At 47.6% G+C, this 21,191-nt stretch overlaps 2 protein-coding genes across 3 annotated transcripts; both read right to left on the bottom strand.

The window, feature by feature from the left end:
- Window positions 1–5,093: 5,093 nt before the first annotated feature.
- Window positions 5,094–8,795, bottom strand: ATP5F1E (ATP synthase F1 subunit epsilon). 2 transcript variants are annotated; one of them, XR_002974690.3, is made up of 4 exons: window positions 8,637–8,795; window positions 6,561–6,687; window positions 6,106–6,228; window positions 5,094–5,249 (listed from the first exon to the last, which is right to left on the bottom strand). XR_002974690.3 is itself a non-coding variant. In XM_024559500.3 (3 exons), exons 1-2 carry the CDS (start codon window positions 8,666–8,668, stop codon window positions 6,564–6,566), a joined length of 156 nt encoding a protein of 51 aa, XP_024415268.1. In that variant the 5' UTR covers window positions 8,669–8,795; the 3' UTR covers window positions 5,094–5,249; window positions 6,561–6,563. The 2 variants fall into 2 exon arrangements, 1 of the variants encoding a protein (XP_024415268.1); XM_024559500.3 differs by lacking the exon at window positions 6,106–6,228.
- An 828-nt stretch (window positions 8,796–9,623) lies between these two features.
- Window positions 9,624–18,718, bottom strand: PRELID3B (PRELI domain containing 3B). The gene is made up of 6 exons (XM_024559659.4): window positions 18,562–18,718; window positions 14,947–15,115; window positions 13,704–13,793; window positions 13,253–13,323; window positions 13,031–13,133; window positions 9,624–11,643 (listed from the first exon to the last, which is right to left on the bottom strand). The coding sequence occupies exons 1-6, from the start codon at window positions 18,591–18,593 to the stop codon at window positions 11,524–11,526; spliced, it is 585 nt and encodes a 194-aa protein (XP_024415427.1). The 5' UTR covers window positions 18,594–18,718; the 3' UTR covers window positions 9,624–11,523.
- Window positions 18,719–21,191: the final 2,473 nt, after the last annotated feature.

Below are 21,191 nucleotides of genomic sequence, written 5' to 3'. Positions count from 1 at the left end.
GGCAGCCATGGCCGAGGTGAGGCAACGCCCACGAGGGCAGTGTGCAGCCCTGTGCACAGCGTGCCCACGGCCCGAGGGCGGGGGAGGGAGGGAAAGTGCCGCCTCACAGACTTGGGGTCCCAACCAGCAACCAAACCGGCAGGCGAAGCCCAGCCGTCCAGTCCTCCCCTCCGAGTTCTGAGTGGCCGCTTTCCCAGTGGCCCATTTGCCGCTCTCAGGTCTTACTCGTGCAGGCTCTGGAGCCTCACCTGCCCGCCTCTTGGTTCGCCTCGTCCAGGCCACTCTGGGGCGGCCTGTCCCCTCCCATGCAGTCGCTGCCTCCCATTTGCAGAGAACAAGTTAGTGGAGACCGCTGCGGTGTCCTTGTTGGTCACGGAGGACGCCTTCGCATTAGGGACCTCTTACTATGCAAGCGAGTTTGCAGATGCTGCCACACGTGTTGGCACGGTGACACAGCTTTAACCACCACACGGTCTAATCTGCTCTCATCCCTGTGGGACCCCGCGCACCACAGGGAAACGCAGTCATCCGTAGCCCTTCTGCACAGCTCACCATAGGCCCCCCGCAGTTACCACTGGGCCCTGCGGGAACGGGAGGGCACCCCGAGCCTCACTGCAGCGAATACTGACTTGTGGGGCACCTGGGGCCTTGTCTCCAACCAGCTTCCCTGACCTGTAATAATAAGGCAGCAGGCAGGTGGGCCAAGGAGCCCTTTCTGAGAAACTTCACTTTTCCCGCATGCATGGGGGGCAAAGGAGTAAAACTGCCAGGATACTCAAGTATCGCTGCCGGGGTCATGGCAAGCCTTCTATTTACAAAATGAAACAAAAAACTTAAACACTTTCTACTTGTGGTTCAAGAATCACTGAAAAGAGTAACAGAGTTAATAAGAAACTGCACCTGTACATTCTTACTTTGAAGTCCCTAAGTTCCTTAGATGCTAAACAGACTTACAACCTGTGATTATATAAGAATGTGTATACATGCTTCCTCTGGAACTTCCCTTCTCAAATCTAAAAAGGCAATTAGCCCTCGCTGGTGTGGCTCAGTGGTTGAGTGCCAGCCTGTGAACCCAAAGGGTCACCAGTTCAATTCCCAGACAGGGTACATGCATGGGTCGCGGGCCAGGTCCTGGCTGGGAGGCGCACAAGAGGCAACCACACACTGATGTTCTTCTCCCTTTCTCCCGCCCTTCCCCTCTCTAAAATAAATAAATAAAATCTTTAAAGAAATATAAAAAGCCAATTAAAAAGAAAAAACTACATAACAGGTGCGCCAAGACAAAAAAAAAAAAGGCCCCCAAATGGCCCAAATAAAAGAACAGATCAAAGCTCCAGAAAAAATATAACTAGGCAATGAGGAGACAGCCAACCTATCAGATACAGAGTTCTGGTAACCAGGATGCTCACAGAATTGGTTGAATATGATCACAAATTGAAGGAAAAAAATGAAGGCTATGCTGAGTGAAATAAAGGAAAATGTGCAGGGAACCAACAGTGACAGGAAGGAAACCCTCAAATCAACAGTTTGGAGCAAAAGGAAGAAACATTCAACCAGAACAGAATGAAGAAACAAGAATTCAAAAACATGAGGAGAGGCTTAGGAATCTCCAGGATACCTTTAAACGTTCCAACATCTGAATCACAGGGCTGCCAGAAGGAGAAGAGGAGGAGCAAGAAATTGAAAAGTTATTTGAACAAATAATGAAGGAGAACTTCCCCAAGCTGGCAAAGGAAATAGACTTCCAGGAAGTCCAGGAAGCTCAGAGAGTCCCAAAGAAGTTGGACCCAAGGAGGAATACACCAAGGCACATCATAATTGCATTCCCCAAGATTAAAGATAAGGAGAGAACCTTAAAAGCAGCAAGAGAAAAGGAGACAGTTACCTACAAAGGAGTTCCCATAAGACTGTCAGCTGATTTCTCAAAAGAGACCTTGCAGGCAACAAGGGGCTGGAAAGAAGTATTCAAAGTGATGAAAGGCAAGGACCTACATCCAAGATTACTCTATCCAGCAAAGGTACCATTTAGAATGGAAGGGCAGATAAAATGCTTCTCAGATAAGGTAAAGTTAAAGGAGTGTCACCATCACCCAGCCCTTATTATATGAAATGTTAAAGGGACTTATCTAAGAAAAAGATAAAAAATATGAACAGTGAAATGACAATAAACTCAGTTATTAACAACCACACCTAAAACAAAAACAAACGAAACAAACAACTAGAACAGAAATAGAACCACAGAAATGGAGATCCCATGGAGAGTTATCAGTAGGGGAGGGGGAGAGAGGGGGAAAAGGTACAGAGAATAAGTAGCATAAATGGTAGGTAGAAAATAGACAGGGGGAAGTTAAGAAGAGTATAGGAAATGTAGAAGCCAAAGAACTTACATTTACGACCCATGGATATGAACTAAAGGGGGAAGGAGTGCTGGTGGGAGGGGGTGTGCAGGGCAGAGGGAAATAAAGGGGGGAAAATAGGACAAGTGTAATGGCATAATCAATAAAATATATTTAAAAAAAATATAGAGACCTCTTACAAATTCATACAAAAGTAAAAAATAATCTAATAGGAAAATGTGCAAAAAGATATGAATAGGCAATGTGCAGAAAAGCCAAGATCCAAGAGACCAAACATATTGAGTAGTTTTGAGAAAACTACTCAAACTCACTCTTTTCTTCCAGACTAGCAAAAGTGATCAGGAAGATTAACACTTTTCATCAACAGAAATCTCAAGAAAACTTTTATAAACTGCTGGTGGTAGTGTAAACTGTTACAGAAGCTTTGGAAGCAATCTGGTAACATCTACTGCAAAAATACACTTTGATGAGATTCCAACTACTGTAACATTCTCTTAAAATAAAAAAGTTCAAAAGAAGAGATGCACAAATATGTTTACTGCACCGCTACTCCTAATGCCGAAATGGTAAACAGAGAATGCTTACTGACGGGTAACAGTGAGGTAATGGTGGGGCCATACTGTGGAATATTATAGAGCCATAAAGGAGTGAATTAGAGTTATCCCAGTTGAAGTACTTCCTCTGAGGTTTTGTTACACAAGAAAATTAAGGAACAGAAGCGTTTATACTACAGTACCAGTTAATAAACAATTATCCCCAAGTCCTTATATATTTACATGCTTATATGTTCATATCCGGTTACGTGGGCATAGAAGAAAGTACAGGGGGATAGTCAGCAGGGGGAAAAAAAAAGGAAAAAAAAAATTCTGCCAATTTATATTACTATAAAGATCTTTGTTCGCTCCATAGTAATCATTACAGTACAAAGCAACTCAATTTTAAATGGCCCAATTGCTTTATTTCAGACTAAATAAAATTCCTTTTCTTGGAGTCTAATCACCCAGACTGATTTAAAAATATTTCAAAGTGCATCTCACCAGCCTATTCTTTCGTATGGGAAAAATAGTTAAAAAAATAACAAAACCCAAACCTAGAAACCAAAAGGAATCCGTCTTCTCTGATTTTGAAGACCCGACTTCTTTAGTGGGGTGGGCACTACGGTGACACTGGTTTTAGTCTGTCTGATTCCTTCACTTCACGCCTGAGAACTCTGCAAGAACAAGGGGTTCACTTCCTGGCACCCCAAACGAGTGACTGAACACCCCCAAGCAGACCTGACTGGGGTCCCCGGTAGTTGGGACAGCCCTGCCAGCTGCCCAGTGGAGTGGGGCGCAGAGGTTTTCTCATCGGGTATCAGTTCAGGGCACTTTTTAATCACAGATAAAGAGCCTCAAAAACTCTTTGCTGGCAGTGAATTTGTCTCTTAGTTCCTTTAATCCTCGTCAGGTCACAAGCCCCGTCCCTAGGCCTCACGTCTGACTTTCACGTCTGCCTCCCTAATAAATGACTTCTAATTACTCGGCTGGAAATGATTCAGCCCTTTGCCTACTGGTTACTCCAGTTATCAAGAAGGCCCCACGGCCCAGTGATTCACTGACTTCTGTGAGTGTCAAGCTCCCGGTGCCTTCATCACTGACCACCCAGGGGCCTGGACTTCAGAACGGTAGGCGACACCCCCGGGCCAAGTGCTCCCGAAGCTCCTCCGAAGCTCACCCGAGTGCCCAGCGCCTGGCTCTCCCACTCACTCTGCTGCTTCTCCCAGCAGGCCCTGTGCTGAGAATTGAATAAAACCCACAGGTCAAGTGTCCCAGGGGCAGGAAGTCGCCTCAGTGAGCACAGAACAAAGACATTTTCTGGGCTCCTTAGCACTGCTAAGTGGCCCTGACAAACTACTGTTAGCTTAAGTGCCATGGTGAGGACTGGGCTGGGCCGGTGCACAAGCTGCAGTGTTTCAAAATTTCCTGTTCAAATTTATTTCTCTATTCTCTGAAAACAGTTAAAATCAAGTAGTTAACTTTGCGATGGGGTTCTACTCAGCCAAGTGCTTCCAAGTTTCAAAGAAAGATAAAACACTTGCAACAATCCTTCACCCGTGAAGACTGACTGAATGAATCACCTCGCAAACGCCACCTCTCCACCGTAATCATCGGGCCCCAGACAGCAGTCAAGAACCCCGGATTTTAATTGCAGCGCGGCCGTCAGCGCGATAAGCCGGTTATTGAACAGCTCTGCCTCACTCCCTGTGAGCGACGCCCCCGGATGATGAAGATTCATTTATCCAACAACGTGAGCGGCTTCTTGTGCTTGAATTCCAACGTTAATAGGTTTTCTCTATAGGTTTTAAGTGCGCAGGAAAAAAAATGAATACCCCAATTCAGTATTTTTCCTTTGACCAAGGGTTTAGTAATTATTCTCACTCAGCCTACTGGCCAGGCAGCGCTGCCTCTGGGGACCGCCACCTGCACAGGGCGAGGTCAGGGGACAGGAGGCTCTCACAGGACTCCTGAAATTCAAAGATAAGGGGCAATAGAGCCCGATGACAGAGTCTGACTTTGTCAGTTCCCATCATGGAAAAGAGAACTTCTGTTTTGAGACATTTCAAACTGTGTTCTTAGATACTAAACCTGCTTCTCTCACTGAAGAACCCTCGGTTCACACGGTCACGACCCCCACGGCTGCGCACAGCTCCTATCAGAAGGGAGAAGGCCCAAAGGAAGCCACCACCACCAGCACGAGTGAACCACACTTCACTTTATTGGCACCGTCCATCTATCCAAAGACAGGCGTGTCCTCCCCCCCCCTGGTGGAGCGAGGTGGCCTTCCATCCGCCACAGCACGTGCCCACGCATCTTCACCTCGAAAACGGAGCAGTGTTAAAGCTTTAACCAGGGTCTAGGAGGAAAAAAGAAAATGCAAAAGTTGCTAGTCCTCTGTTTTCTTAAAACCCCAGCATGAACGGGGAAGATAACTCTGTACAATGAATTATCTAAGTGTGGCTTTCCTTCACTTGGCCGGTGAGGAACCTGCGCTCCCAACAGGGCCTTAGCTGCACAGGCACTTGTTTCCCTGCTAAGTGAAAACACTCGCCTAGCAATAAAGCAACTTCTTTGCCTTTAAAAGACACTAAACCCGCCCTGTGCCGCCCTGTGCTGCCGGGGTGGGGGCCAAGCGGAGACTGCTCAGCACTTTGCTGACAGAGCTGGACACTTTCCCCAGCCCTGGAGATCACAGGGCAAGGCCAGACGGTGCTGCAGAGAAGGGCTGGGGTCCTCTCCGTTAGCGCCTCGTTAAAGACAAAATGACCTGCCACAGAACTGGGCCTCATCACCCAGAATTATGAGATTAGACAGACAGCCCCTAGAAAAAGGACTAAATTCCAACCACTGCATTTCCAGACTCATAATAAAATATTTACTAATTCAAAGTGAAAATGAAAAGTGCTTAGGGGAGACAGTTCCAATAAGTAAAATTGCTCATAAGCACAAGCTGCCAAAGGATTAATATTTATTACATTTCTCTGCTACTGCAGGTCTGAAGCTTTTTAAAAAGCAAGAAAAGTAAATCTGAAAAACATCTCTGTGGCAATTTACCTTGCTTATCTTTGAGATAACTGCCAAAAAAGTGATTTGGAGATCAAATCCCGTTAGCAGTCTGGAGCACAGAATGCCACTCTAGGTGGCCTGCAGCCTTGGAGGAGGGAGAGGAGCCGCGCGCAACAGCACGGTGCACTCGGCCCCACGGCACTCACCCAGGGTCCCCGCAGCCCCTCGGTTTGGGATGATTTGTGAGAACACGAGCAGGCGCAGGGGAAACAAAACACAAACAACTGCAATCTTCACACTCCTGAACTGTTACGTGACTCCAACAGCAACTACGAAAATGAGAGTTCATCCTCCAAATGATTTGACTTTGTGCAAGTGAAACAAGTTTAATTAAAGTAAGATGGCTCTCTGCTCGGGCATCGCTAAATGAGCTGAAAATCAACGTGCCAATTACTTCTGCTTGTCAGGGCCCCAAACAACATTCTTCGATTATGCCGCAGGGCTTGCATTAACCTGCATGCTTCAAGTTATTACCCCACTAACGTCTACATGTACTGATTGACCAAAACATGGACAAAATTCAACACTAAAAGTACTTAAGATTTTTTTAAACTACTTTAAATAATTAAGATGCAACCCTTCCAAATCGGTCAGAACTCACACATTATTCCTTCTTCACTTTCACAATTTTGACGCTGCTGCCGGACGTCTTCTCAGCGCTCGCTCTGAATTCTGTTTTCAGTGCGTCCCTCACTGCCTTCGCACAGATCTGGGAGTATCGGATGTAGCTGGGGGAAAACGAGCAACGACATGCATTTAATTACAACGATCCAGCCAGACTGGCTGTGCAACTGGCCTTTAAATCATGTATTTTATTTTAGATTTTATTTATTCATTTCTTTAGAGGAAGGGAAAGGGAGAAAGAGAGGGAGAGAAACCTCAATGTGTGGCTGCCTGTCGCACGCCCCAAAATGGGGACCTGGCCTGCCTGCAACCCAGGCACGTGCCCTGACTGGGAATCAAACTGGCAACCCTTTGGTTCGCAGGTCAGTGCTCAGTCCATTGAGCCACACCAACCAGGGCTAAATCATATATTTTAAGTTTTGGTTTGATGGTACATTATTATAGAACTGGATTTAGCAATGACTTAATGCCAAAAAGAATCTGCACAAAGAAAAAGACAACTAGGAAGAAATGTACCAGAATCTTGGTGTTAGGATGGGTGGTCTTTGTTTTTTCTACTTTATACTGTTTTTCCTCTTTAATGCATATTAATTTAAAACAAAAGACATATAGATAGTTTTAAAAAATCCCACAGGACAAGAAAGTAGACCGAATTGTTAAAGGAGTCTGTAACAGGAGGGATTCTCCCGTTTCTCTACTTTAAACTTCTTGTATTATTCTTATAAGTATATATAATTAAAAAAGAAAAAAACTATTTTGAATGAGAAGTTTTTCCTCTGATTAAGTATTTAAAGGTTATCCTGAGAATACTGGATTCTGTTTCGCAAGTCTGCCATTAAAAATACTTCCTCATCAATGTTTCCAAATTAAACCAAAACGTCGTCTGAGAACATCAATTCTAGCAAAATATCTAACAGCCTGCTTCCTGTTTGGTGGATGGACTCCCATCAACATCTTATTTTCCAGAAGATGTCAGCTCACTTTTTACACTTTTTGAAAACAGGAAGGGAGCTGCTGTCTATTTTCTCATGTTTCAGATTTGGGTTTATTTTTTTGGCCAAGAGGTAGGCGTTCCAATGCCTGCTTCCACTCTTACTAATTGGGTGACCTTCAGGCTGTTCAATCTTTTCAGCTTGTTTATTCACCGGAGAAACAATAGAATAAAATAGACTGATAATTATACTTGCCCCACCGGTGGGTGGGAGGAGGAGAGACAAAGTGTGAAAAGCTTGAGTCACTGCGTCCCTCACACAGTAGGTGCTTAATAAATGGAACCCGCTCCCGGAACTGTCCTCCTCCCAATGCTGCGTGACCTCGAAGCCGGGAACATTGGGTTGCTCAGGTGTCTCCCAGGCCTCTACCCATAGAATGCCACCACTAGAAGGTGCTCCTTTGCTCAGGCAGGTAAGAAGGTGTGGAACCTGGAGCAAGGTACTATGCTCTCTCGCCTGGGTAACAGGTGTGACAGAGAACAGGGAAACCTAGACTGCTGTCTTTCCCGTTACACTAGATGCTACGTCCTCTAACGGATGCCGCATTTGCGCTTCCGCGAGCCACGACCACCTGTGCGCAGGACTCTCTGCAGGTAAGAGCAACAGGAGTTAATGCAGAATGAAATCAAAACCGTGCACCCTTGCGAATGGCTCCATTGTGACGCTGAAAATATGAGAAGACGCTGAGAGTGGTCACCTCAGGAGAACTCTCCCCAACCCTTGTAATTCCCAAGTTTTACATCACTTGTCACTTTTACAACGGAGTGTCACGAAAAGGGCAAAAGCCCTGGGCCTAGGGACCACTGTCTCTGGGACAGCGTCGCGGGTGTCCTCCCACGGCGTCAGGGCGTCGCGCCAGATGCAGAGGCAGGCAGGCACGCGGCGGCTCTTGCTCAGGTCACCACGAGCGCGCCTGCACCCCAGGCTGCGCCCGGCCTCCCCCGCCCGCACGGCCGCCATCTTGGCGCGCTTGCCCGCCGACCGCTGCAGCGCCCGCGTGACCTCCGACCTTGGGCCGCCCTGCGCCCTCCCTGTGCACCCCTCCCGAGGCTTGGGCCTACCTGAGTCCAGCCTGTCGCCAGTAGGCCACCATGATGTCGCGAGAGGGGACTTGTCGGACCGAATCGCGAGGACGCGTCAATATCGGCTCAATGCGTGACCCAGCGGCCGGAAGGTCAGGTGTGAGAAGCGGAAGGGGAGGGGCTCTGGACCTGCCAATCCTGCCGCCTCGGCCCCGCCCGGCCCCGTCGGACAGCCCTTGCAGCCCGCCACGCGGAACTCCCCCCACAGCGCCGGGAGCCAATGGGGCCGCGCAGCTCGGGCCGCGAATGCCAATCCCCGGGCGGGCCGGCCGGCTACGCCTGCCGATTGGCTCGGCGGCGCTCGAATGCCTCCCCTACAGTACTCTGGCAGGGCGACGTGGGCCAGAGATGTGCTGGAGGGAACTCGAGGCCGCGTGGCTTCAGGGGCCCGAGACGCGAAGCTGGCGTCGCGGCGCACCCAACAGGGTCCAGATGTGACACCGAAAACACCCGAGTTGCAGTTCACAAGGGAACGGGCTTAACATCTTCCAGGGCCTTATACCCACGTGCTGTGTGCCAGGACCTGCGACACATGGACTCCGGAACGCCGGGGATACAAACACAGGGAATCAGGCCGGGGGTTAGGAGACCTCCAGAGACATGGGAACTTCTGCGTAGACGCGTCAAGCTTTGGGAAGGCACCTCAACCCGGCAGCAGAACTGGGTTAGCGCCCACGGTGTATTCTCAGTGGGGGAAAAACGTTCACTTTGCTCTTCACAGTAAGATTATAATCAGCCCTAGCTGGTGTGGCTCAGTGGACTTAGCACCAGCCTTCACACCAAAAGGTCACAGGTTCAATTCTAGGGCAGGGAAGATACCTGGGTTGTAAGCTAGGTCCCTGGTTGGGGCCATGTGAGAGGTCACTGATGTATTTCTCACACATCCATGTTTCTCTCTCTCCCCCCCTCCCCCTCTCTCTAAGAATAAGTAAGATCTTAAAAGATGATAATAAGGAAAAACCATAGTTAAAAGGAAGTTTTTATTAACAAGAAAGGTTGTTAATTTGTATAAGATCCAATTTTAGTATCAAATAGGTTAAGACGCTCTGACCCAAGCCCTCTCAAATATATGTGCTTACTGTGCATTTATATTTTATCCGGCAAAAGCCATAAACTACCAGCTATTTAACTAAAAGGAGTAATTACATAGAAAAAACCCAAAAACTTTAGAGAATTTTATCATTAGATCAGTAAAAAAAAATCAAACGAAATAAAATTTGTTAAATCTTTTTATCATCCGGGCATTCATTACACTTTTCTCAGAACAAGTATAGTTTACAGCAATTAAACAAGGCAACTTTTTAAAATTAAGTATCAGTATTTAGCAATGTTCTGTTTAGCTGAAAAGTTATTTCAACTGTAAAAACCATCTCTGGTTACAAAAAAATAATAAATATGTTACTGAATTTCACTTGTTTTTTACAAATGCCCTAAGAAGTCTTAAGCTAAACAATATTTTAAGTAGAGAATCACTAATTTTTCCATAGTTTGGTATACTAGTTCTGTGGTTTATGTACATGTTACCTGGTTTCTTTTTATAGGAAACCTGACTAGAAGTTTATCGCATTTAGCATTGTAAAATAAAGGCAAGAGCTAATCACCTTTTAACAAAAATACTCTCCAGGCAATAATTGCAAGTATGAAAGATATTTTTTACTGGTTGATAATTAACTGCTACAAAATACAAAATGAAATACATTCACTGGATTGTTTTCAGAGTGCAGCCGGCCTTTGGCACCCAAAGTGAGGATCCCTTAAATAAATGCCACAAGGCAGGTCACGCCGGGGTTCGTGTAGGTCAATGCTTCGCCCCCACCGCCCCCGAGCCCCGCAGTGGCACGCTGTCGTTAGAAACGTTCAGCACTGGGGCTTGTGCCTCAGATCAGGACGCCATTTGAATAATTTCAAGTGACGTACAGCTCCTCATGTAAAAAAAGATGTTTTGCGGTCACAATTATTACTTCAGAAAGTAATTATATTCAAATAACCTGACATACCATGCTTTAGCAATTACAGAACCTTGATTTTGACACATGGCAATTTATAAGTTAGGCAAATGTGAAATGCTAAAAGATGTGAACAGCTGTTCTTCTGTTTAAGTTTAGAGTGCTGCAGAATTCTGGTAATTACTTTATTTTTTCAGTTAACAGAACCAGCCCACGACACAGCATACTAACTCATGAAGTACAAATCCAAGGAAGGTAATGCCTTCACTAAGTTACAAAACTTTGACAAATCAATGCAGTACTCTTTAATAGAAGAAAATCCTACTTTTGTTGGAGTTATACTTGAGTGGTAATTTTCACTCCGAAAATGTCATTTAAGTACCAAATTAAAACACTGAGGTTTAATGGTGGTTTATAGCAGACAAGTTATTTTATACAAAATTAATGTATCTTTTTAAACTATCCCATTTTTCCCTTGAACGTGAGACCGCTCTTGGAGTTGACCGCAGTGGCACAAATGTGTCTGTTTAAAGGCGGCTCCGCTTTGTTCTGGGGCTGGTCCAAAGCCAGGCAGAGAGCTCCGGTGCATGAAAAGCTTTAAATTCCCCCTGAAGGAGACTTAATACGCTAACACCAATTTCCAAGTGCTTTTCAAAAACTTCAGTTTTCATGTAAATACTGGCATCGAGACCGGTCATTCCACACAACACGAGCAATGTCAGATGTCCCCTTTTATTCAGAAACCCTGTACCTCTGTTTTCATCGAGTCACACAGCCTTTCTTCAGCTTATTAAAAAAAATCCTACCTAAAATATAGCTATATTTTTTTCCCTTTATGTTAGTTGTATCTTTTAAATAATGAATAAATAGAACGCCAGCTAGTGGAGATCGGGGAACTGGGTGTTGCACACCAACCCTCGTCATTTCTCTGCAAACGCCGCCGCTGCCATCGGGGTCCTCATGCTGCCTCTCGCCGAAGCTGCCAACTCCTCAATCTCGGCATTTAGCTTGTGTATCACCCACTCCATTGCTTCTCGGCCCTTAAAAAAGTCCAACACGTTTACTGTTACCGAGCGAGAGCAAAGGCAGGTATCACATGAACAGCACGTCAGGAAGTAGCAAGGAGCACTGCCAAGTGTAACTAACCCTCGCCAGGGTCACTGGTTTTTGTCTTGCCTCTTCTCCCTAACATTATTTACCAAATATCAAATGCCTTGAACAAATGGCTTGATCTATAAACTGATTTTTACTTTGTGTGCAAAAGATGTTCTCAAAGGAATCTCTAATTAAATGACAGTGATTAGAGCAGTCCCCTTTTTGGAGGTGAGGTCAAGACCCTTTTTTCCGTTATGTCCATATTGTAAACCAAAATCCTATACAAGGTCTAAACTAAAGATGTAACCCAAAATGTGGAAAGATCTGCCCCGACTCCCTCAACCACTCTCTCCTGGCACGCTATGCAGTTCCTTGATGAAAAGAAAAAGCAGCATTTCATTTTCCGTCTCAGGGCCTTCGCACACTCAGGTCCTGTCTGAAATGCTTCTTGCACTTCCCTCACAACCAACCCGCCCCTCACTGCAAACGCAGCAGAAACACCACTCCGTGAACACTCATTAAGCACTCTCATACCTTTCTGTACTTTTCCTTTCCTAACGATATGCTGTGCGAGTTATGGTGCCTTCCTTAGTTCCACAAGGGCAAGGACCACGTCTTTATTTCCCGCTGAATCTCCAGTCTAGCCTAGCACTCTGCCTGGCACAGAGAAGGCGTCTATGAATATCTTCTGACTGCTGAATGGTTATATTAAATGTGCTATAAAACAGTGCATTAAGCATCCTTTTGTCTAAACTCAGTTTTAAGCCATGTGTTCTCAGTGGGGCAAAAATTAGCTGGGTAGTGGTGGGGAAAAACTCTTTTTTTTTACATATAAAGCATTCCTGTCTGTCTACCTATCTATTGTGTTAAATAACTACTTGGGGTAGGGCAATTAGGAAAAAAATGTGGACAATGGATCTAGGACGGGGATGATAATGACCAAGGCTGAGAATCAGCACTTTAAACAGTGACACATGGCAACACACGACCGAGCACATCCAGGCGCTGGGCCCTGGGCCACGCCCTTTCCGTTACCTCACCGCTCTGCAGCCTAACCCCGTATAAGATGGGCAGCCAGTCTCCACTTCGCAGGGGTAAACTGAAGCACAGAAGGGGGAACTCCATGGCCTAAGGTTGAGAGGCTCGTGAGAGTTAGAGCTCAGGAATGAACACCAAGGCCTGCTGGGCCGCAGCGCCCATGCAGGGAACAGCTCACGGATTCCCGCTGTGCCCCGACGGTCAGCTGGTGCAGACGCACACAGGCTCAGTGCTAAGCTCTCCCAAGAAACAAGGCCCAGGAGGAACAGCCCTGGATGAGGCGGCCTCCCGTACCTTGTTGGCGTTGGAAGAGATCGTATTCGCCATCAGTCCTTCCAGGTAGCTGCTGAGGCTGACCCCTTTCACAGAGATGATGGCTTCTTGAGTCAAAACAGTTCTGGAACAAAGCGCATTCACACAGCTTCAGAATGACCTCACTTTCGTGTTATCAAGAAATATTTGGGAAAAGAACTAAAACATCTGTCAAATAAGTTTGTTAAAACATTTTTTACTTACTTTTCTGGGTTCTGAGGATGTGGTTTATATATAAGTCTCTCATCTACTGAAACCATATTTGTAAAGGAAATCTACAGAAATTAAAAAGAAAACAACAAATTATTTTGGAAACCAAGATTAAAAACATTTTCAAAATTAATTCATAAGCCCAAATCTTGCTAGCTAAATATACAGAATAAACCACTTTGATATTACTGGGCAAATAAGCGTTTAAATTTCACTATTCACTACTTACTTTCATTAAAAAATAATAAACTTGCAAAAGTGTCACACGAGTAATGACACGCACAGAACCCCGAGCTCATTCTGTTGACTACTGTCCCCTAGAAGTGACGAGGGGCAAGGACAACACAGCCTCTAGGCGCTGATTTCCTAACCCCCAACGAAAAGCTAGAGACAAAAACTCAAGCCAAACAGTTTACAGTAAAAACAAAAGGAAGCCGAAACTCACATTAGTGGATTGAAGCTCCATTGTTTTCTCTACAGGATCAACCACAGAATGTTCTTGCACATATGTTTTGGTTCTTGCCGCACCAATAAGCTAAAAAAAACATCCACAATTGGTAATTAGAGGAGGAGGGAGGATTTCTTAACAAGCATATCAATATTTTATTTGAAAGTAAAATGTGTTAAAGCCTTGAATAAAAAATCTGTTTCCTGAAAAACAAAGAAACATGAGGCATCAGACAGAGGGCAGAGAGGAGGCCCATCTGAGAGCAGCAGGAACTTACACTCCAGGGAGAGATGGGACCCCACACAACCCCCCCACCCCCATGCAGGGAGCAAGCAGCCCCCCAGAACGTGCCGCAGTACAGGCAGGACGCCGGGCCCGCACTGTGACGGAGGAGCACTGGGTCTGAAATACGGGATGCGGAGAGTCTGGGGACTCTGGGGAACTGTGGCGTCTGGAACAAGGAGAGCTCAGGAGTATCCGTGCCTGTGTGCTCAGGGCCATCCCAGGGGGAGGGCGCCGCTCCTGGTGCTTACCCCAAGCCAGTCACCCCATCTTGCTCATTCCTATGTTCTCACTCCCTAATGCAGTGGCTTGTCCAAAGGAAGCACACAGTACCTTGCTGTGGGAAACTGTGTACTTTAGTTTTCTTTGTGGACCTACCTACCTTCTAGAAAGGGAGCCTCTACTGAAAACTGGGTCCACTCATCATACCAGAGTCCTCCCCATTCTAAACTGGCATTTGTTTCTTGCTGGTTAAATTGAATCACTAGTCTGTTTAATTGTAACTGAGTAGAATCATGTTTTCAAATGTACAGGGAGGAGAACCAGGCCTTGGAACAAACATGGCAACAGCAAAGCCCAAGAATATGCTGCTCCCTTCAGGGGCACAAACCACTGCCGACCATGTGACTCCGCTAGCAATGCCCCCAGACCATTAGTTCCGAGTCCCACTCTTGGTCCCAAGGCACTGGCAAGAGCAGGAAAGGTAGAACGTAATTCCTTTTAGACTACAGAGCATTAGCTGGCTTCCTTCAGAAAGTTTTACTGGGTGCCTTTGTGAAGACTGTAATAATATTTCCAATTCATTATACACTCATAACTCAAGTTTATTATAATACAATTTGAACTGAAGCAAAAATGACATTCAGAATCTGCTCCCACAACCTATTTGAAATTATAATGTGGTTTAGAAAACTTCTCTCTAGCAGTCACATTTCTGCAGGAATAAAGCCACACTTACAGATTTCACAATGGAAGGCAGGCCCCACTCCGTGCTGAGAAGTCTATGGCTGTGCAACTTTCCAGAAGGATCCACATGTCTGTCCAACACATCAACCCCAACCACGCTTGGGTTCATTGGGTTCGGGTATTTCTGCATCGCCGCTGTTGTCACGGTCTCCCAGGGGTGGCTGCCACGGAAAGCACAATCAAACGCTTAACGATGGGCGTATGAATTAAGCCAGTTTTACGGCCCATCGAAGGATTCTTTACAACTGAAGTTTACCTAGGGAAAATTATTTTCTGACACGGAGGGAAAGATAACTTGGAGGGCTCAATTGACATTTCACACATCTATCTGTTTCGGCATTTTTTCAGCATCCAAGTTATACGGTACAATGAATTTCTATAAAGACTAAAGGAGACCACAGAGTGTCACGGTACAATTTCTTAAACAATCTTTCCTATCCCCCATGTCCACTTTCACATGTAAGTTGTTTCTAAGGCCCAAATTCATAAAGATGTACTTAAAAAACAAGCAGCAAAAATGTTATTATATCACTCATTCTTCTGTCTGACCCCAATTCTATGAAGCTATACAGTAATGAGACTACAGTAACTTATATGCACTGTAAATTCTTAACAATTGCAGAGACTCAAACATTATTTAAATGCCATATTAAAAACGTATTTTTCTCTGTATCAAGGTGCTAACAGTGACCCCCTCCATTCTTTATCCATTGCTGTGCACTAAGGAGTGATGCTGATTTGTCCTGAAAAGGTCACAATGTAGTAAAATGTTTTGAAGATGCTCCCGATATGCCATTTTCTAATACCCCTTCTTCATATAACAAGCATTTGCTTATTTTCTGGCGGAAATGAAACGTGCAGCAGCGCTCTCTCCTGCAACGTGCCCGGGGTGACTCAAACGTGTTGCGCACTTGTTCACCTTACAACCTACGTGAGTAAGATGCTGCACAGAAGAGCTCCTTCTACAAAGAGCTCCCATTAACCACGCTGAACAGAGAAGGTGACAACTGTTCAGAGAACAGAGCCTGACAACTGCTTCACGTCGACAGAAGGAAATCTCAATGCCATTCACTTCCCAGAACCCTGGACAACACGGTGATCGATGGCATCTGTAATGCTTTCATTTTTGCTGCAGTGTTATATAAACGAACCTCGCTCTGTTTTCAATCTCAGGCCCTTCTCCAGCAATCAACGCAGGTGCCGGGCACTGACTGTTCCCACAGAAACTATCTAATAAGTGAGAATCGAACAAGCCCTTTCCTATTTCCAGCTGGTTGCTGTCCGTGGTCAGCGGGCTTCCTGGCACCTAGGCCTGCCCCATCCCCTCGAAAAGTGAATAGCTGCATGGCTTTGGGTGGTTATGAAACACCTGTAATCGGGTCCTTCTCTCACAGCTGGTGTTGACTCAGCTTGAACTAAGACTCTTTAGGAAACAAAACGAGCTCAAACGTTACACAGGAGGCCTATTAAGATGGACGGTCTCCCTGCAATTAACCTGAACTCTATCAGTGTAATCGGGTGACAGGACCTCACACTGGAAGACATCCAAAAGGCAGCCCGGAGAGCCTGGCAGTGGACGACCGACCGCTCCAGCCTCCTCACCTATGACGTGAGGTGGGAGACACTGTTAACCCCACTGAGGCAGTGACACTCTCTGCCAACCCACAGGACAGAGCCTGGAGCAAGGGCCCAGGCACGCAGAGCCGCTGAAGGAGTCAACGCGTGACCTCGACTGGATGCTAACCACACACCAGGGCGCGGGAGAAGTGCGGAGACCAGCGACGAGAAAGCCCCAGGGTGACGACTTAGCTCTCACCGTCAGACAGAACAGCCTTAGGACGGGGCACAGGGAAGTGGTCTAAGATCTTTGAGGGGAGGGAGAGACCTCCATTTCAGGTACGCTGAGGCTGAAGAGCCCGGGGACGTGTGAGTAGAGATCTGACAGGACCCGACAGTAAGGATCTGAAGTTCAAGACGGGCTGGAGCCCAAGGTACAGTTCCTGGTGCCCTAAGTGTGTACGTATCAGCTGGGACCCCATGGTCTAGGGAAAGTTGGGACCGGGACTTCTTCGCCAGGACATGGACAGCTGTTATCTGAACACGTCTACCTCTGGGATGGGGGTCCCAGAGCTTCCCTCAAATCTCAGGGAAGTCTATCACAAAAAGAGAAAAGGAAAAGATTATGCATCACTGATGAAACGCCAGACAAGAGGGCCAGCACCAGAACCTCACTAAACACGTACACCGAGGGGGAAGAAGAGGGCCCAGGTTGAAGAAGGGCAGAGAGAGCAGAGACCGGGCCAGGGCCGAGGCCCAGCCAGGGCACGGTGTTAGGGAAGACGGAGGAGAACGCTCACAGGACAGCAGGGCCTTGGCACAGCCGACAAGGGAGCATTTAAACCGTAAGTGGATCACAAGGAAGCAACCACCCAGGATTCCGATGGCTGCCATGGGACCAGGCTGCAGACCACCTTACAAATGTAGGGTCTTCCCACCAGGGCCATAATAAACTAGGAAGAAAGCTTCCCTGTGATTCTAACCGCCTGCACTTTCCAGGACCCGGTGGGCTCTTGAACGTGTCCAGATCACCAGGTCGGTAAAAAGCTTACAACTTCTTTTAAAATCGAGTGGGTAAACTAAAACACACTACAAAGCTACGAAGGTTAAACCAGTGTGGTTGCCAAAACAAGATCAGTGGAAAAGCGCAGACAGCTCAGAAATAGATGCATGTATAAATATGCCAGGACCGCCTGGAAGGAGGGTGGCATTTCAAATCTGAGAAAAGGAATTAGTGAAGAGTGCTAGGGCGACTGATGAACTATTTAGGCAACCACAGACCCACTTATAGGGCTGGTTCTTCTGCACTTGGAATCACAGACCCAAAAAGGAATTAGATTCCCAACATCCAATTGGCTCGCGGCCCATTCATTTCCATCATTAAAAATTTGTGCTAACCCAAAGATGTCACTGAGCGTGGCCTCCGAGGCCATCGCCTTCCACGTTGCAGGTGGAAACGGGTGACCCGAGGACACACGGCCCGTTGGAGCCGGCGCTGAACCTTGGACTCCCCTTCTAAGATTCTCTATTCCTTAAGGCAAGGAGCTGCCGGAGTTTCGCTTCCTGGTTGCCTGCAATCATCAGTCATTCCGAGGTAAGGGCCTCCACCCAAACGGTGGCGGGGCACTCGACAACACTCACACTTACTCTGGGATGCTCGGGTCCGCGTCCCACGGGTCCCGGAAGCTAGAGAGTACCAACAAGGGGCCGCTCACAGCGCGAAAGTCATCCAGGACCTCGTGCTCAGCGACACTCCCACCACCCCGGGGGGCAGGCCGCAAATGCCCCGCCTTTGGCCCCCTCCCGGCCAAGGCTGCGGCTGGGCTTGGAGCTCAGGGCTCTGGCCTCTGGGGGCCCATTCCCGGAGCGCAGGGCGCCGCGGAAGCCCCAGAACCTCGTAAGTCCCAGGCTCAGCTCCCCAACTAGGCCCGACGTCTGGAAGCTTCCTGAGGGGCGCCTCGACCTCGCCACCACTCCAGGCCCCACCTGCCCTCCTTCACACCACAGTTGACCCGCGGCGCCACCCGCTCGCCTCACGCTCCAAACGTACTCAAAGACGTGCTCCGAAGTCCAGATCTTCATGGTGCCGGCGGCTTGCGCGGTGTCCAGGCGGCGCAAAGAAGCAAAGAGGCCACACAGGCCCCCGCCCCGCCTCCTAGGCACCCGGCCGGACGCGCAGCACGCACGCGCCGTCGGGCCCGACGCCGGGGACGTCCCCACGCACTGGCCCGCGCCCTATCCCGGCCCGGGTTTGGCCCCAGACTTGCGCGCGGCGCAACAAAACCCCGCCCCTTAGCGCCGGGCGCACCGCGTCGGCGCAGTTCCGGGGGCAGCGTCTGGCGCCGCCGGCGCGGGCGTTGTGCTGCGCAGGCGCGGCACGCGGCCGCTGGCCCGCCCCCTCGCGGGCGTCGCGGGGAGAGCTGACCTCTGTGCGGAGTTGGGCCAGGCCCAGCTTGTGCTTGGGTGTCAGCGCCTCGCCCGCCTGCTTGGTGCCTGCCCGCCCCGTCCATGCGCGCTTTGCGTTGCGTGCGAGGCCTGCTGACAGCTGCAGTCAGCGCGATGACAGGGACAGTGCCTGCAGTGTTCACTCGGGCAAATGTTCGCGGCGCTCCACTAAAAATTGCTCCTACCTCCTATGTCATCCCGAGCTTTGGGGGCTCCAAAGTCATCCAGCTGGTCAGTCGTTCAGCTCTGTGCTTGTCCCACCTGCCCTCCCAGGGACCATAACCACTGGATGAGAAGACAGACAGACAAAGATAAGCTGACATCAGACAGTATGATTAATGCCAGAATGAGGGGTGTAGGTACGAAGCATGGAAGCCTGATGAACGGCTGGAAGAGCTTCATGGGCCTGGTTTAAGTCAGATGGCACCCATGGGGAGGCCTTCCTCCATCACCCTTCCCCAGCAGATCCCCCAACACCTAGTTCCTCCATCACAACATCCGCTGGTCTTTTTCTTAGCACTTAACCACTCTCAGAGATCATCTTGTTTATCTGTTTAAATGCCACCCAATTGAAGCCCTTGAGGGCAAGGATCTTGTCTGTCTTGCTGAAAAATGAATCTCAGTACCTTGCCTATAGTAAAGGCTCAATGATTACTTATTGAAAAATACAATAATTAATAATTATTTGTGGGGTGAGTGAGTTACTGAAAGCATCTAGTTTATCTGTTCAACTTTCACGAGACTGTAAGCCTTGGAGGGTGAGGCTCTTGTCAGACTTGTTCAGTGACCCCTACATAACAATGTACCTACATAATACTAATTTGTTGCATAAATGAGTGAACAACTAAAACGTGAGGGGGCAGGAGGGAATGAATGGCATGGGTTACATCCACAGTTGAGATGTGTTTAGTGGACAGACTACCTGCCCTGCTCTCGGGATAAGCCCTCCCTCCCCTGACCCTCCTCCTCCCCCACCACAGTCCCCAACCTTGTACCCTCAACAGAAACTCTGACATTTTAAAGGATGGCTGTGGGGAAAAATCTTTACATCTGGTTACTTAGAAGCTAGTGAGAGGTACTGCCTCATTTTCTTAGCTTGTTTGTTAAAAACAAATAAAAGCCAGGTTAATTTGGGAGGGAGGATACTTTTGAAAAAGTAGCTGAAGTTCTTTCCATAGGAAAAAAAAACAAAAATTACATTAGACAGGAAGGAAATAATATGGTTGGGTAGTTGCTAAGTGCAATTTGTGGTGCCCAGGACTTAAAAAAAAATAAAACAAACCCAAACCTTACAGTACTTAGAGTGAGTTCTTGGTGGTGGTGGGGGAGGCGATACTTTAAGGCTTGTTGATTGTGCTTCAGCCTTGATTAAGACGTGAAGTTAATATTGCTGGGTGTTAAAACACTGGTTAAGAAACCATCAGCATAGAACAGCCTGTACCTGCTATTCCTGGGCCTCCCAGAAGCTCTGCACCACCCGGGATTCCTCTTCTGTTTATTTTGAAGAATGTTATCCTGCCTGCTCCTCCTCCCTCACTCCCCCACCCCAGTTCAAGATTTCTGTTTTGTTTTGTTTTTTAAGTCATGAAAATTAAATGACACCTATCTTCAGCCCATACTCCATCAGTCTATTTTACTTCCTGGATCTGGAGGGATGGGGATAGGGGCATGGAGCAATGGAGATCTAGGACCCAAGCATCTTTTTCGGGTGTCCCCAAGGTGGACACACTATCACCTGGTACTTGAATTTGGAGAGCAAGACCTTTACCTACATTATCGCCTGGAGACTCATTTAGAAACACCCCAAGGAATCAAATGAATGGTTTTTAGATACCATAGCATTGTATCACTGAAGTCCCTCCCACAGAAGCAGGAAAGTCATTATCAGGTCATTCACTGGAAATTAAGTAGGTGACTGGCTCTGATGACCCTTGTTCTTGGGATGACTCACATTCCCCAGATCCCCATGCTCTTCCCTGGGGACAGGGAGGGAAGAATGCAGGGGTGGCTCCTACCGGCAAGGACCTTTGCATCTGGCTGAGGAGCCAAAACCTGATCAAGGAGTAGCTAGAAGATATTTTAAATATCTGACCTGCGGCCCGCTTGTGCGTGACAGTGGGTGGAGCATCTCGCTGGACCACAGCGAAGTCTTTGGCCGAAGAGTGGGTGGAGACCAGGGGACACACCCAGCAGCACCTGGGGCAGAGGGCCCAGGCACAGGCCTTGCAGAAGCGC

The sequence above is a fragment of the Desmodus rotundus genome, chromosome 6 (assembly GCF_022682495.2).
Source record: "Desmodus rotundus isolate HL8 chromosome 6, HLdesRot8A.1, whole genome shotgun sequence".
NCBI classification, from domain to species: Eukaryota; Metazoa; Chordata; class Mammalia; order Chiroptera; family Phyllostomidae; genus Desmodus; species Desmodus rotundus.
The sequence above is the reverse complement of the archived record's forward strand: the minus strand, read 5'-3'. Positions and strand labels throughout refer to the sequence as shown.

Bases quoted from the DNA above. Each gene is read 5' to 3' on its own strand.
- ATP5F1E (XM_024559500.3), bottom strand. From the start codon at position 8,668: ATGGTGGCCTACTGGCGACAGGCTGGACTCAG. The intron at 6,688-8,636 runs GTAGGCCCAAGC...GTTTTCCCCCAG, and splicing joins TGGCGACAGGCTGGACTCAG to CTACATCCGATACTCCCAGA.
- PRELID3B (XM_024559659.4), bottom strand. From the start codon at position 18,593: ATGAAGATCTGGACTTCGGAGCACGTCTTTGA. The intron at 13,134-13,252 runs GTAAGTAAAAAA...GCTTTGTTCCAG, and splicing joins CATCCTCAGAACCCAGAAAA to AACTGTTTTGACTCAAGAAG. The intron at 11,644-13,030 runs GTACGGGAGGCC...GACTTTTTTAAG, and splicing joins TCTCTTCCAACGCCAACAAG to GGCCGAGAAGCAATGGAGTG.